Source organism: Rhinatrema bivittatum, chromosome 1 (genome assembly GCF_901001135.1).
Source record: "Rhinatrema bivittatum chromosome 1, aRhiBiv1.1, whole genome shotgun sequence".
Classification (NCBI taxonomy): Eukaryota; Metazoa; Chordata; class Amphibia; order Gymnophiona; family Rhinatrematidae; genus Rhinatrema; species Rhinatrema bivittatum.
In genome coordinates this window covers 487,711,723-487,729,035 of record NC_042615.1, presented here as the reverse complement: position 1 = coordinate 487,729,035, position 17,313 = coordinate 487,711,723, and the positions used below count along the sequence as shown (strand labels likewise).

Below are 17,313 nucleotides of genomic sequence, written 5' to 3'. Positions count from 1 at the left end.
TGGAAAAGGCCATGCATCCAGTGGTACTTGGACTGCCTTGGCTTCAACATCATATGCCTCAATTTAATTGGGCCATGTTGGAACTGTCCCGGTGGGGACCAGAATGTCATGGCTGGTGCCTCGCGGAGGTTTCACCGCTCATTTGCATGCCCAATACACCATCGTTACCTGGCTTACCTCCACAATACGCCTCCTTCGAGGATGTTTTCTCAAAACAAGCAGCAGATGTACTTCTACCGCACAGAGTATTTGACTGCGCCATAAATCTGAAGCCTAATTCAGAACCTCCCAAAGAAGAGTTTACTCTCTTTCAGTAGCTGATACTCAAGCCATGTCCACCTACATACAAGAGAACCTGCAGAAGGGGTTCATCAAACCCTCCAAATCTCCTGCTGGTGCAGGCTTCTTTTTCATAGGGAAGAAAGATGGCACCTTACGTCCCTGCATCGATTACAGGGGTCTGAATGAGATTACCATCAAGGACAGGTACCCCCTGCCCTTAATTTCTGAACTGTTCGACAGGCTCCAAGGAGCCAAAATATTCTCCAATTTAGACCTTAAAAGGGTTTACAACTTGGTACGTATTCGTGAAGGAGACGAATGGAAGACTGCTTTCAACACCCGCGATGGACACTTTGAATATTTCATCATGCTTTTCGGTTTGAGTAACGCATCTGCAGTCTTTCAAAATATGATGAACGAAATCTTACGGGACTTACTTTATCAATGCGTAGTAGTATATCTCAATGATATATTGCTCTTCTCTCAAGCTATGCAAACTCATCAGGAGGATGTCAAGAAAGTTTTAAGATGCCTGCATGAGTACCACCTATACACAAAGCTTGAAAAGTGTGGAAGGAGTCTGTACCCTTCCTAGGATACATTGCTTCTAAGAACGGGTTTCAGATGGATACCAAGAAATTAGAAAGTATCTGTGACTGGCCCCAACTTACAGGCCTGAAGGTACTGCGATACTCCTTGGGCTTCACAAATTACTATCGATCCTTTATTAAAAACTACTCGTCATTGACAGTCCCTCCAACTGCTATGACCAAGAAGGGAGCCAATCCCGCCAGTTGGTCTCCAGAAGCCATATCAGCCTTTCTGACGCTCAAAGAGGCTTTTCAAAAGAAGCTGTGCCTCTGTCATCCTGACCCACATCATCCATTCATCGTCGAGGTCGATGCATCAGACGTTGGTGTGGAAATGGTGTTAAGCCAGTATAGCGAATCTAATGTGCTCCATCCTTGCTCCTTCTTCTCAAGGCGGTTCTCGCCTGCCGAAAGAAATTCTGGAATCGGAGACAAAGAGTTACTCGCAATCAAGCTGGCCTTTGAAGAGTGGGGTCCTTGGCTGGAAGGCGCATAACACCAAATAGTAGTGTACACCGATCACAAGAATTTGGAGTACCTCAGACATGCTCAACAACTCAATCACCGTCAAGCAAGATGGCCCCTGTTCTTTAACAGATTTGACTTCCTTCTGAAGTATCGTCCAGGAGAGAAGAACACTTGGGCTGATGCCTTGTCACGATCCTTCTCCCCTCAAGATGTGCCAGATGAACCCCATCACATCATTGACCCCGGTAGAGTGGTTCTTGCAGCCACTCATGCAGTACCCGTCGGGAAGACGGTGATGGCCAGAAATCTAAGGAAGAAGCTGTTGAAGTGGGCACACAATTCCCATCTAGCCGGCCATCCAGGACAGAGTCGTACCCTAGCTATGTTACAATGGTACTATTGGTGGCCAACCATTAAAAAGAGCATACGAGCTTATGTGGGTTCCTGTGCTGTCTGTGCCAAGCAAAAACCACCAGCCGGATGTCCTTGGGGTTTGTTCCAGCCTCTACCATCGCCAGGTGAACCCTGGATACATATTGCAACCAATTTCGTGGTAGACCTGCCACCATCCAATGGAAACAACACCATTTGGGTCACAGTTGACCGCTTCTCCAAAATGGCACATTTTATAGCATTACCAGGATTACCCTCTGCTATGGAGTTAGCACAACTCTTTATTAAACAAATCTTCTGCCTTCATGGGATGCCTAAGCATATCCTATCCGACAGAGGAGTATAATTTACTGCAAAGTTTTGGAGAGCTTTATGTCAAAAATTTGACATCGCCTTGGACTTAACCTCCGCCTACCATCCTCAGTCTAACGATCAGACTGAGAGAATGAATAGAACGCTGAAGCAATTTCTGCGATCCTATGTCAATTCAAGGCAGAACAATTGGGGTGAATTACTGTCTTGCGCAGAATTTGCTATTAACTCGCATCCTACTACTTCTACGGGGTCTTCTCCCTTCCAGCTCGTCTACGGACGACAACCACTGCCTCCTCTGCCAATTCCATTATCAGTGGCTTCTCCTGCCACACAGACCACTGCAGCAGAGCTATCTCAACTTTGGAAGCAAACGAAGGAGCTACTCCTCAAAGCAGGACAGAAAGCAAAAAGAACCTACGATGTTCATCATCAAAAGGCACCACAGTTTCAGCCTAGAGACAAAGTCTCATTAAGTACCAAGTATCTTCGCCTTAAACTTCCTTTAGCACATTTTGCTCCTCGCTATGTTGGACCGTTTTTTATCCTTCGGCGATTAGGGAACCTGACGTACAGTTTGAAACTACCTCCATCAATGAAGATACACAATGCATTCCATGTCTCTCTGTTAAAACCCTTCATGCTCTCCGAGTTCTCCAAAAAGACCCCAGAACCAACTAGTCTGGACACTGAGGATGACATCTAATATGCCGTGGATGACATCTTGGATGTCCGTAAGAGAGGCAAGACATGGGAGTATCTCATCTCCTGGGAGAACTATGGACCAGAAGAGAAATCATGGGAACCGCTGGCCAACATCACAGATAAGGACATGGTACGTCAATTCCACCTGGCACACCCGCAAAACCCAGACTACCTGGAAGAGATCTTGGAGGGGGCCCTTTGATAGGGGTACTGGCTTACCTCTTTTCTACCCTTTTCCTCCTCCTTGGGAAAGATAGCTGCCTCCGGTGCAAAGTGCCGAAACCCTCGGCATCTCCAACTCAGCATGGGCGTCCCAGTCCGCCATGCTCCTTCCCGTGGCCTCTTAGGGCGCACGCGCGCACGTTGCCTACACTCTAGTACACAACATGACAGGAACCTCGGAGGCGTCCCCACCGCATGACGTCAATACCTCCAGGTATTTAAGCCTCCACTACGCTATCTTCATTGAGTTAGCAAGGACTTCAGTTTAGCTACTCTGACCCCTCTAAGCTGCCCGCTTAGACGCCTCGCTACCCTCCACGGATTCTCACTCCTAACGAAGCTCTAGGCACCCACTCCTCGGGGGCCTCTCGCTTCCACCAACCCTTCGGGGTCTCTACTAACTAGACAACCGCTCCTCGGGGGTCTCTCTCTATTTATTTCAGGATCTTCTGTGCTATCAGGTATTCGCTCCTCGAGGGCCTATCAGTCCAGTGTATACTGCACCACGGACCTTTGGTCCCACCATCTCCATTGCCAGGAAGACGACCGCACTATGTTCCTGTGAGTACCTCTATGATCCAGTTCTCCAACTTCACCCACCAGGCTTGGCTTTCCCGCACTGCGGGTTCCTATCTACCTTGAACATCTGGGTGAGACTTCTATATCTGAGACTGTCTGAATGTATTGGCACCTTGCCGGACTTCAGTGCCTTTCCTTCCTGCCTCATACCATCTATCTACAGCAGTACAATAAAGCTTTCCACCTACAATTGTCTGCTCTCTGAGTTTAGCCTATTGCTGTGGTTCCCCACGGGGCCCCTCCCCATGGGAGGAGTCATCTCCACTGTGACTAAGGGTCCACACGATGCCACAAACACAACAGTTGAATGTTGCTATCAAACCATTTTACTGAGTGGTCCTTGGGACTTTTTCTTATTTTGTCTCTAATAGTCAATTTAAAAACAGGAAGCTATGCTGTGGGGGTGGGAATTATGTGTGGAAACGTCACTTTAGCTTGCCACTCCAACCTCAAATACTTCTGTCTAGAGATGCTGTTACATTGGAGAGCAAAAAGGTTGCAGACTGCCCAATTTTGCATTGCTGGCTCAAGGAAAATGGGTGAGGAGACAGCATTTACGCTCTCCTCATCCTCCCTCCCCCCGCCAGTTTTTAAGCCCCCTTCTCACCGACCCCAAGCCCCTGGTGCTTAAGGGACCCATCTAATTTTCCTAATGCAGAAGCTGTCCCTGGGTCTGCGGTTATTCTGCATCCTGACAAAGAAATGTATAGACTGCCACTGATTGTTTATCCTTTACAAGGGAATGTGTGCAGCCCACAGTTCACCACACCAGACTGACCAATTAATTAAAGAACCCTAAGATTTATGAGGACATTTCCCCTGATAACCGCGATTGCGCACTTTGTGTCTGATCTATCCTCCATAAATTTGTTTAATTTTTTATCAGCTCTTGTCATACTCTTTGTCTGATCAATGTTATGAGACAATGACTTCAACAGATTAACTGGGCACTGCATGATAAAGTACTTCCTATTTGCTAGGCCTGTGAAAGAACGTCCCATGCTTCCCCTGTTGTGTACTTGCCTTGCAGTTTGTCATGTTGGTCGGGTTCAGCTTCATGCAAAAGGTGAAATCAGAGATGATGGGCCAGAAGTCACTGCAAAGCGTGTGCTGAAGATGTGAAACCCTGCGCTTTAGCAGGATGCTGGGGCCACCTGTGGAGAAAAGGGGGGGGGGGGGGGGAAAGAGTAGTTCCATTATGCAAAACTGATGAAAACAACATGCACACACAAGTCTACTAACATCTTTCCCTATGTCCTCATCTGTAGCGTGGTTCCTGATAATATTGGCCTACTGCAACAGGAAGCAGCTGGGAGAAAAGGAGGTGCCTGCGGGGATGCTGCAGGACTTGATTGAAGAGCAATGAGTTGTGGGTTGTGGGTGCTTCAGTACTGGTACAAGACTGAGGTGCACTGGCAGAGCTGCATGAGTGTAGGGGGTCTTATTACTGGAATAGGAAAAGATACTGCAAAGGTAGGATCAAGGGTGCACTGGTAGTGCTGTGTGTGTTGGTGGGGGGGGGGGGGGGGAAGCAGGCAGATGCATGACATAACTTGCAGTGATGTCCATTCAGAGATCCAGCAGTTGGTGGGCGTCATTAGCTGCTCCAATTTTATATTCTTGGAGATGCAAATGGGTGAAATCAAAGGGCTGATGAATAAAGGTTCGCGCAGCAGAATGAGACCAAGGTTGTGTGTCTCCTGGTCCTCTGTGTATTCTTGATGGGACACCACCAGCTCTACGTGAAAGGAACGAAAGTCTAGCTGGAAGTTCAGCATGCCGGCCTGGACCAGAACAGAGGACTCCTCGTTTTTTCTGCATGAAAAGTAGAGGAGAGATGAGGTGAACGCTAGTTATCTTGTTAAATATGACCTTCTGCATTTTCCAGCTGACATACAGAAGCACAGAGCCAACCTCCTGCTTCTAAACTCAAACTTAATCCCCTAATGTATTCCTTAAGAACTCTATTGCCCTCAGACCCCTCTCCCCATGCAGAGTGACACAGAATTCTCCCCCTCCCCCATCTCTGAGACTAAGGCTGTCAGCACCTCCATTGCTCTGTTAGTTAAACTAGAGAACTTTGGTTGCAAGTAATGATTGATGGTGGGTTAGATCCAGTCATGGAGCAGGAAGGAGCTACCTGAAAAGACTAGAGAGGGGAAGGAATACCTTAAATGAGCATGGAATCTGCACTTACATGATGTTGGTGCAGGACGCAGTAGTGAGGATCCACCATCGGTTGAGGATGGAGCCCGAGCAGAAGTGATAAATGGACAACTTCAGGGAGACCATCCAGGGAAACTCTCCCTTTTCAGCTTCCTCGTTGTTTGCTGGGGTGAGCTTGGGCTTGAAGGCTGTGCGCTGGCCACATGCTGGAAAGAAAAGACAGAAGATGACAAAATTAGGATTTCGGTGGGTCTCATGATACAGCTCAAGGAAGCAGAGGTGCTCCGAGCAAGCTCCAAAGAGTGGGACTCAGGAAACCAAAGTTGCTTACCTGAAACTGGTGTTCTTCACAGACAGCAGGACAAATGCATAAGTTGGTGATGCCGCCAAGACAGAAAAGCTCTCTCAGAGCTCAGAAAGCCCAAGAAGATATTCTGAGCATGTGCGGGAATTCCCATGCAGCCATCACCTTAGCATTTATAGCAAGCTAACTTTCATCTGTGAGGAGAGGATGGCGGCATTGTTGGTCGATTTGCCCTGCTGTCTACAGAGAACACGATACAGATAAGCAACTCAGCCACACTAGTGAGAATTCCCAAGGTGAGTTTGCATGAAAATTATATAGTAGTGAATAACATGCAACCTATGTTTGAAGAGATTGGGGAGAGAGTTGAAGGAGTTCATTAAACAAGCTTTTGAGAACTTCTTGGCCAAAACTGCAGCCTTGTTGTGAGGCATTTTCTAGGCAGTAATGATTAGTGAAAATATAGACAGATGACTAGGTGACAGCCTTGGAAATATCTTTAATGGAAAGAAAGCGAAGATGGGCTAAAGAAGCTGCCGTACCAGTGACATGATGAGCTTTCATATTATTTTGAAATTGTTGTCCTGACTGAGTGTAAAAATAAGAGATGCAATCAGAAATCCGCACGGAAAGACTTCTTTTTTGTAACTCAAAAATCCTGTTTGACCGGGTTAAAGGAGATGAATACTTGTGAGGACTTTCTTTAAATCTTTGTTCTCTCCAAACACAGCAATAAAGCTCTTTTGCAGTCCAATCTATAAGGATCCTATTCCTCCTTATGGACATGTGGTTTCGGAAAAAATGTTGGTAATACAATGGACTAATTTAAGTGCAATTGAGAAACCACTTTTGGTAGAAATTTAGGATGAGTTTTCAAAACTACTCTGTTAAAAAATTTTAGTGTTCTGAGAATATGAGACTACTTGCAACTCACTCATCATGCAAAAGTTACAACTATCAAAACAAAGACAGGAATTTTAGCTCTGCTGTTGTAGAACCTTGAATGGTGATTTCATGAGCTAAGCCAGAACTATATTTAGATTCCAAGGAGTAGAAGGATCAGATGAGTTAGGCCTTTCATGAATCTGGCAATGGTTAGGTTGCTGGAAGATAGAAATTCCTTCCAGATTTTCATGGTATGCTCCTATAGTATTAAGATGAACCCTGACTGAGTTAGTTTTCAATCCTGTGTTAGAATAGCTTAAGAGTTCTTGAAGTAAGAGAGGAGCAGGACACTAAAAAAGGGTCCTAATTCACCAATGGATACCAGATAGCAAAACTTTTCCATTTAAAGTTATAAAATCTTCTGGTAAAGCATGTACTTGATGCTAGATTAACCTTACTCACTTCAGTAGGAAACTACACGGAAAAGACTAGGTGACTTTCAACATCAATGCAATCAGAATTAAAGATTTAAGGTTTGGATGAAAGAGATTCCCATTGCACTGCATGGTAAGGGATGGGAATATTCTCAATTGTATTGGCTGCTGAACAGCCAACTAAATTTGGCAAGGCCAGTAAGAAACTATCAGGATCATTAGATCTTTTTCTCTTCTTAATTTGTGCATTCAATGCTTTCAAATACATGTGTATGCTGCAGGGTATATTGGGATACCCATGGGTTATAAAACACAATTGTAAATCTATGCCGGATATGTGCCTGCATATATGCCTACATGAGCAATTGTTTTGCTGAAACTCTTATTGCCACCGAGCCTGTTTCAATTTGAGTTCTGCAAAAGGATTATGGAATCTTGCTGCAGCATGGCCCAGTATTTTCATGAAGAAATGGGTAGAAAGTGGTTTCAAGATCTGGTTAGGATTATTTTGCAACAAACAGGAAAAAATGAGGATATTGCATAAAATGGAAAAAAAATACCATTACCTTACAATAAAAAGCATAGATCCACCATACTATATGAATATACTTAGTTTCAGGTTGTTTTTTGTTTGTTTGTTTGTTTGTTTGTTTTTAAAGAGGAAAGGACCTCAGTGCAGAAATTTAAACTCACTGGATGATGATGTTCCAGAGGATGCTGCAATATCAATCATAGATCAAAAACCTCTTCCCCATTCTTACCTCTTATTTTATATTTTTATAGCTTATTGATTTATTTCATTTAATACTTTTATCTAAAATCTTGATCTTCCAAATTCTTAATCTTCCAAAAATAGTCCATTCCATTTGATCAATGAAAAATAGAAGCCATACCAAACCCTTGGGTTTGAATCAAGCAAGCAGCTTCTGTGTGCACGCCACACACATCAGTGCACAGCCAGGCACCGTGACAGTGGGCAGTGTTACTAGTCAATCACATTAAATCCATAATGTCAGGGAAAGAGAGATGTAATCGAGTGATTGGGACTGGCAGAGGAGGCACCTCAAAAGACACTAGTGCAACACCACCAGTACAGCTAAAAAGGCAACTGTCGCACTCTAAACTCTTTGTAGGGGATGGCAGTTCCATGCCAAAAAAAAATGAAATCTGACCATGATACATCGCCATCGCCACCACTTGTTTCTGGCCCTGTAGTTTTAGAGGTGAGGGAAGGGGAGGCAGAGTCATGCCAGACAAAATGTAGACACCCAAAAGCAGCAGGGGGACAGAAGTCTCGACTAACACTTAGCGTTGATAAGGTAGCGCAGCCACTGTTTGCTTCTGATTCAGATGAAGAATCTTCTTGTGTGGGATTCTCATCAGAAACGGAAGAAGTAATAGCTGACGAATCTTCGGTAGAATCAGTTAGTCCTGTCTTAGCCTCCACAAATGTGCAGCAGGGGAGAGATGACAGTGATAACGAGGAGGAGGAAGAGCAGTCAGTATAGGCACAGAGGGTGACTGATGCCCCCTCTGGCATTGCTTCTCAGGGTGCACCCACTACCTCAACTCCAGTGCCAGCATCCACCCCCAAGGTGTTAGAGAGGGGAGGATCACGAAAGACATCTCCGATCTGGAAACACTTTAAAGTGACAGAAGACCCGCGTTATGCTCGGTGTAATTACTGTGCCAGGGATATTAGCAGAGGCAAGCAAATGGGACATCTATCTAACTTTGGCATGAACCATCATATGAAGAGGCAACACCCAACAAGATTACTTCCATCTGGGGATGGTGGCAGTTCCAGTCAGGGGACCCCTTCCAACCAGTGTGCAGTGGTAGGAAAGCAGCAGAGTCAGCCCACGCCCTCATCCCCTTCTAGCAGTCAGGCGGCAGGCCAGCAACCCCCTGACATGTGGCGGAAGCGACAATCCACCATGGAGGAAATGGGGTGGAGTGCGGTAACGCTATCCCGGGGTAGGAGACAGGCAGCCTCAAAAGTTGTAACCAGGACCATTGGGGAAATGATTGCCCTTGATGACCAGCCCTTGCAGCTAGTGCAGAATGTGGGTTTCAAGCGTTTTTTGAAGGTCATACTTCCAAATTACAAAATCCCGTGCAGAACTACATTTAGTAGAAAGGTCATCCCCAGCCTGTACAAGCTGTGTCGCAGTCACATGCAAGCACTGCTAGCTAAGGCAGACGGAAGACTGCATTTCACCTGCGATATCTGGACCGCCATGAATGCTGCACACTCTTACCTCTCTCTGACAGCACACTGGTGGGACATGGCTGAGGCAGGGGCAGCCAGCAGTTCTATTACTGAAGAAGTATCAGGGTGGAGGTGGGCTTTAGTGCACACCCACCTGACGGACCAGGCCCATACCGCAGCCAATATTTTAGCATGCATCAGACAGATGCTGGAGGGCTGGCAACTACACCAGGGAGACAGGAAAATGCAGGCAGGGTTCTTTGTCACAGACAATGGTGCAAACATGGTTAAGGCAATAACCGATGGGCGGTTTAAGAACATCCAATGTTTTGCACACACTCTGCACCTGGTAGTGAAGTCAGCTCTGGGCTTGGAGTCCAATGACAAAGAGAATGAATACCTGCATAGGTTAATACAGAAGTGCAGGAACATAGCAGCACACTTCCACAAAAGTGTCAAGGCGGGGCAGGTTCTCCGACAAAAGCAGACTGATTTGGATATGCCTCTCAAGCGTCTCATTCAAGACATTGCCACCCGGTGCAATTCCACCTTTATAATGCTGGAGAGGTTACTGGAGATGCAGACACCCCTTCATGAACTTTCTGGTACAATGGACATAGGGGTGCAGAATCCCCTAGGGCATCATGATTGATTAGTCATGAGTCAGCTGGTAAAAATCCTGCAGCCCTTCAAGGATGTCACGGACGAGCTGAGTTCCAGAAGTGCCACCTTGGCTGAAATCATCCCTATAGTTAATTTCCTGGATGAAAATTTGGAGGCCTTTAAACAGGAAGAGGGAATGACTGCTGAGATGCTGCAGTGTCTGGATGTTTTGCAGCAGCAGGTGAAAGACAGATTAAGGCCTTTAACAGACGACTGCACATACATGCTCGCCTCTGTCTGTGATCCCCGTGTGAAAGGTAAACTCGCCCTACAGTCCAATTGTCTGTCATTTGTGAAGAAGCTGCTGTTAGCAAAGGTCCGTGAACAGGAGCGCCATAGGTGGAGACAGATTAGGCTTGAAGCAGAGGTGGAAACAGCAGGCACATCAAAGAGTTGTGCTGCTAGCCCAAGCAGGAACAGCACTGTGTCAGCGACAGATAGTACCTCCTCCTCCACGTCAGAATGTCAAAGGCATGTTGCCCATAAAGATTCATCAGTTGTGCAACAGGCGAGAGAGAAAGCAGCTGGATTGAGTGACTCTGAGCCCGCCCAAGCACAGGAGACAGCAGCACAGCTGTCAGTGACACGGTATCCCTCAGAGCCGATAGAGAAAATGCAGACAGATCCACTGGCATATTGGGCACACAAGTCCACTGTCTGGCCACACCTAGCAAAGTGGCTCAGCGATATCTGTCATGTCCACCAACCAGTGTGCCCAGTGAACGTGTCTTTTCAATGACAGGGGATATCATGAGCCCTCACCGCTCAAGGCTGGCACCAGAGTTGATGGAAATGCTAGTGCTTTTGAAAGTAAACCTGCCTTTGCTTGGGTTTCCAAACTTTCCCTGTGAATGGCAAGATTAATAAAAGCAATTCAAAGACTTGCAGCAGCTCCAATTGCCTCCTATGCTCCAGATAATATAAGCACTGTAGCACATGTACCTGACATGAGACGCTGTGCCTGACCGTCAACTGTCCAGGCCTTGTGTTCCTTCAAGTGTTTGACCTCGATTGCTGTGCCTGTTCATCCAGGCCTTGTGTTCCTTCAAGTGTTTGACCTCGATTGCTGTGCCTGTTCATCCAGGCCTTGTGTTCCTACAAGTGTTTGACCTCTATTGCTGTGCCTGTTCATCCAGGCCTTGTGTTCCTACAAGTGTTTGACCTCTATTGCTGTGCCTGTTCATCCAGGCCTTGTGTCCCTAGGTGGGATTGACCTCTGTCCTCGACTGCTTTGCCTGTCAGTCTGGGCCTTGTGTTCCTACATGTGTTTGACTTCGATTGCTGTGCCTGTTCATCCAGGCCTTGTGTCCCTAGGTGGGATTGACCTCTGTCCTCGACTGCTTTGCCTGTCAGTCCGGGCCTTGTGTTCCTTCAAGTGTTTGACCTCGATTGCTGTGCCTGTTCATCCAGGCCTTGTGTTCCTTCAAGTGTTTGACCTCGATTGCTGTGCCTGTTCATCCAGGCCTTGTGTTCCTACAAGTGTTTGACCTTGATTGCTGTGCCTGTTCATCCAGGCCTTGTGTCCCTAGGTGGGATTGACCTCTGTCCTCGACTGCTTTGCCTATCAGTCCGGGCCTTGTGTTCCTTCAAGTGTTTGACCTCGATTGCTGTGCCTGTTCATCCAGGCCTTGTGTTCCTACAAGTGTTTGACCTTGATTGCTGTGCCTGTTCATCCAGGCCTTATGTCCCTACCAGGGCTCGACCTCTAATGCTGTGCCTGTCTGTCCAGCTTGGAGCTAGGATATAGTTTTCATGACCTTCATAATACGGGCCATTTTCCCAAGCTGTTTCTTTGTTGCTACATTAATGTTTCTAGTGCTATAGAAAACTGGTGGTAGTTGTACTCTAGTTCATCCTCTGTGTTCCTATTGTTTACAGAGGCACTGTACGGTACAAAGTCAACATAGGTTGATATTGCAGATTTGGACTTGAGTAGCAGTATTCTTATTTCTGAGAGCTCTTCAAGTTCCTTTGTCATCAGCTGAAGTGCGTAAGTACAGTCGGTATTCACTAGACGCCAATGGAATTCACTAGACGCCAACGGTATTCACTAGACGCCAACGGAAACACCCCACTCTAGGGGTGAACCCGTTCTAGGGAGTCCTTTCCTGCACAAAGGAAAGGGAACTCTCTCCTGGGCCAGCCTGTCTTTCCCCTATCAAAACCACAGGGACCAGACTACCTCCACTCTGCCAGCCTGTCTTGCCCCTATCAGCTTTCTGCTACTCTGCTTTGCTGCCATACACCAGATGACTCACTTAACTCCTTGTGGTGTTCTTGCCACTCTCATGGTTCCTCAGTGTGTTGGTGCTAGTCTATCTGCTTGCTATGTTCCCCCTTCATTGTGCTGTTGGATGTCAATGCCATTTGTCTTGCCGCTTTGCCTGTCGTGCTGCCTTCGATGGTTCATGCATCTGCTATCGGTGCTCTCTTTTGAAGCTGTGGTGTGTTTTTGACATTCTCACTGCTGCTTTGTGCCTCTGTTAAAGCACTCTTGCCACTTCTGGTACCCCTTTGCACCTTTACAGTGCCTTAGGCTATTCATGCCACTTTGGTGCCACTTTGCCACAGTCTAAGTACCTTGGAGCTCTTTTGTTGTTGTGATGATTGCTCCCCAGAAGTTTCATGAAAATTGATAATAAAACCCCAATTCTGCAGCCAAAAATAGGCTGGAAATCCTTCCTCCATTGACTTTAATGGGAACCGGAAAACGAATTCACATATCTACGTATCGGATTCTCCATACATCCGAATGTAACGGAAATGACCCCCGACGAATACGTATCACGAATGCAACGACATTTTTTTGGCTGCACATCCCTAGCTTTTTATGCCGCAGCATAAATCAGTTAACAACTCTTCAATAATACTAGCATAAATCTTCACACTTCCACATATTTGTGCAAGTAGTGTACTGTGGACAGCTTTGATAACTCAGCTGATGATATACCAATTGTAGGTGATGGGCAGTTGTCATAGATGTTAACTAGCAGAATGAAAAATCTTTTATGCCATGGCAACATCTTTACCTAGAGGGATACTAGAAAGCATTTTGGAAAGCTATATTTTTTTCAAACCTGATTTTACTACTACAGACTCATGAGGGAGTTGTGTTTTTTTATGATCAGGACAGGGATGAACTTTGTATTCCTTGCTACTGGCAATATAGACAAGACCATTTTCCATATTCTTGTTTGGAGCTACTGTAGTACTCTGTGAACCAAGACAACTACTATTTGAATATATTTTAGCATGCCAAATTCATTTTTTTAACAAAAGCAGGATATGCCATATCCTTCTCCAGAGATTTACTTCTGGGAGACTGTGGAGAATTCTTTCAGTGAACTTAAAAATTATTTCGGTGTATAGCTCATCTGACCCTAGAAGACATCCAGGCCCAGACAGCACAGTTAGTTACATCATGACACAGGTCTAAGCACTAGCAGAATACACAGCGATCTTGCTGATCAGATAAGGACATCTTGTAGAAACAGCAGGAGCATCTCTTGAAGTCTGGTTTGCCGACGGTCATTGTGGAGAGCAAAGGCTAGTTCAAATTTAATTTTGGAAAAAATAAGTAATAAAATGTTTGGGGTTTTTTAACTAAAGAAAAGAAAAACCAAAAAAGAATTTTATAAAGGAAAGAAATAATAATGAAGAAAAACCACAAGAGCAAAAATATCCAATGAGAAGCTGAAGGAGAGAGCACAAAAACATGTCCTTTCACCTGAACAGAAGAAAAAAAAAAGACTGGGGAAACTCATGTAGCAACTGCACGGAAAAACTATGCATGCTCAGAAAATCTTGAGTTTTGTGAGCTCTGAGAGAGCTTTTTCATTTCTATGCCATTGCATGTTTTCACCTCACTTGTGTGGCCACTTACCGTCCTACTTGTCCATGGAGAAAATCTTTTAAAATCACTTTGAAAAGCTAAATTTCTGCAAACTTTAAGCAATCTTCATAATATTATAGCTAAGACAACTCGTGGAAGAGCTCATTGTGAAAACAGATAAAAGCAAGTTTGCTTACTGTAAACGGTGTTTCCATAGATAGCAGGATGAATTAGCCATGCTGTCATGGGAACTGCCAATCAGGGCCCGGGAAACGGAGCTTATTAAAGCAGAGTGTAGATTTTTCAGTCTCTGCGGCTACACGTGTGTTCCCGTAACAGATTCTCCTCAGTCCGTTTTTAAGCTTGAGCATAGCTGATGGAAGTGCGACTACCAAGGAGGAGGGAGGGTCTGCATGGCTAATTCATCCTGCTATCTACGGAAACACCATTTATGGTAAGGGAACTTGCTTTTTCCCGTTGATAGCAGGGCTGAATTAGCCATGCTGTCATGGGAGTCCCAAGCTCCCAGTCACGCTTAATTAATTATCCAGTGTGTGATGTCTACCTGTGGTAGTCTACCTGTGGTAGTCCCAGCTTCGCATCCCCTGCTGACTGTTTGTCTATGCAGTAATGAGTAGTGAAAGTATGAAGTGACGACCATGTGGCCGCCTTGCAGATGTCCACTGGTTGCACATTTCTAAGATGTGCTATGGAGGTAGCCATGGCTTGAACTTGATGAGCTTGTGGGAGCGAAGGGAGTCATAAGTTTTGCTTGCTGTAACAAAACTGAATACACTGTACAATCCAGCTGGAAATGGTTCTTTTAGCCACCGGCAACCCCGGGGCATTTGGGTTGAAGGAGACGAACAGCTGAGATACACGATTTGTGGAGTGTGTTCTTCGCTTGTAATATGCCAATGCTCGCTTACAGTCTAGGGTGTGTAACAAACGCTCCCTGTCGTTAGAATGAGGCTTTGGGAAAAAGGTGGGCAGCTCTATTGCCTGATTGAGGTGAAATGCCGAAATTACTTTTGGAAGGAAGGTTGGATGAGGTCGAAGGATCACCTTATTGTGATAGAACTGTAGATACGGGTCATAATGGACTAGTGCTTGTAGTTCACTAACCCTGCGTGCGGATGTTACTGCTACCAAAAAGACCACTTTCCAGGTGAGGTATTTTATATGTGCCGAATCCATTGGGTTTAAAGGGTGGTAACATTAGTTGTTCGAGTAGTACGTTAAGGTTCCATGGAACCGGTGGCTTAGCTACCGGTGGTCGAAGATGCACTAAACCCCTGATGAATCTGGATAACAAGGGATGTTCAGCAATGGAGTGATTATTAATCGGTCTGTGAATAGCCGAAATCGCACTGAGGTGCACTCGTATAGATGATGTTGCTAACCCGCACAGGTATAGGGAATAGAGATAATCCAATAAAAGGGCTGGCGAACAGTCTATTGGTGGAATACCTTTCGCTGTACACCAGTTGGAGTAGTGGTTCTATTTAAAGGTATAACTTTGTCTGGTAGATGGCTTCCTGGATTCTAGAAGGATTGCTTGGGTTACTGCAGAAACCCCTTGTGCAGTTAATAGAGACCGCTCAATCTCCATGCAGTCAGATGAAGGGAGGAATGGAGTGGATGAATGAGCACTCCCCCTTCCTGAAGTAGAAGACCTGGACGGTCTGACAATCGAATTGGAGGTGCAATCGAGAGACGTAAGAGATAACTGTACCACGGTTGTCTGGGCCAAGCTGGAGCAATGAGGATCAATTGGCTTTTGTCCAATATGCATTTTTGAATTGTCCTGGTGATTAGTGGGATTCATGGAAAGGCATATAGGAGATTGGACGTCCATGGTATAAGGAAGGCATCCTGAGCGAGTCGTGAGAGGCTCGGTCGAATCGAGCAAAACTGCGGAAGCTGCGTGTTTGTTTCTGTGGCAAATAGATCTATCTTCGGAGTTCCCCAACGAGTGAAGATAGTCTGTACCACTTCTGGGTTGAGTGACCATTCGTGTGGGTGAAATATGCGACTTAACCTGTCCACTCTGGTGTTTGCTACTCCCAGCAGGTATGTTGCTTGTAGATGTATGGAGTGTCTGTGTGCATGGTGAAAGATCTGTAGGGCTTCCTTGCAGAGGGGCCATGAACTGGACCCGCCTTGCTTGTTTATGTAAAACATCGCCACCTGGTTGTCCGTGTATATCATGACTCGTTGACCTTGAAGATACTTCTGAAAGGTTTGCAGGGCATTGCGTATCGCTCTGAGTTCCAGTAGATTGATTTGCAGGGTCTGTTCGGCTAATGACCATTGACCTTGCGTCTCCCAGAGGTCGAGATGAGCTCCCCAGCCTTTCCGGGATGCATCTGTGGTGAGGACTGCATTGTGTTGCGGAGGGCTGAACAAGGCTCCTTTGTTCAGTGTGTGTGCAAGGAGCCACCAGTCGATATCCTTTTTCATCTGAGCCGTCAATGTTATACGGTTCTCCAATGGATGTGAATGCTGTTTCCACTGGCGTTTCAGATCCCACTGCAAGAGTCTCATGTGAAGTTTCGTGTTCGGCACTGTAAAATTCGCTGCCGCCATGTGACCCAAGACTGTCAAAATGTTTCGAGCCGTTGGACACTGTGTTTCCCTCAGTGATCGAAGCAGAGAACACATTGCCAGCTTCCTGTCTTCCAGAAGGAATGCTCTGGTGTGAATGGTGTCCAGACGAGCTCCTATGAATTGCAGAATTTGTGTAGGTTGCAGCGTTGATTTTGGATAGTTGATGATCAACCCCAGTTCCTGAAGACAACTGATTGCTCTGGTGAGATGATCCTTCAATAAGATTGGGTCCGAAGCTACTATTAACCAGTCGTCCAGGTATGGAAAGATCGTCATACCTTGTTGATGAAGGTGGGCCACCACCACCACCATACATTTGGTGAACACCCTGGGTGTTCAAGGACCTGCCCTTTGGCCGAGAGGCCAAAGGGCAGGTCCTTGTATTGGTAATGCTGTTGGTGGTATTGAAAACACAGGTATTGCCAAGAGGACCAGTGGATTGGAATGTGTGTATAAGCATCCTTCAAATCTATGGAGCACATCCAGTCCTTGGGTTGTAATAAGGGAAGAATGGACTTCAGAGAAACCATCTTGAATTTTTCCCGAACTATCCATTTGTTCAAGTCCCGGAGGTCCAGAATAGGTCGGTAGCCCCCTGATTTCTTTGGAATTAGGAAATATGGGGAATAGAAGCCTTTGCAACGGCCTGCCCGAGG

General features: G+C 45.9%; 1 protein-coding gene across 1 annotated transcript in view; it reads right to left on the bottom strand.

Moving 5' to 3' along the window:
- The window catches only part of LOC115094743 (transmembrane protease serine 9-like), a 175,385-nt gene that overhangs the window by 89,699 nt on the left and 68,373 nt on the right, over positions 1-17,313 (bottom strand). Inside the window, exons 4-6 of the mRNA XM_029608000.1 lie at positions 5,749-5,923; positions 5,104-5,366; positions 4,575-4,705 (exon numbers count right to left, since the gene is read on the bottom strand). Coding sequence (XP_029463860.1) covers positions 4,575-4,705; positions 5,104-5,366; positions 5,749-5,923 — 569 coding nt within the window. The remainder of the gene's footprint in view (positions 1-4,574; positions 4,706-5,103; positions 5,367-5,748; positions 5,924-17,313) is intronic.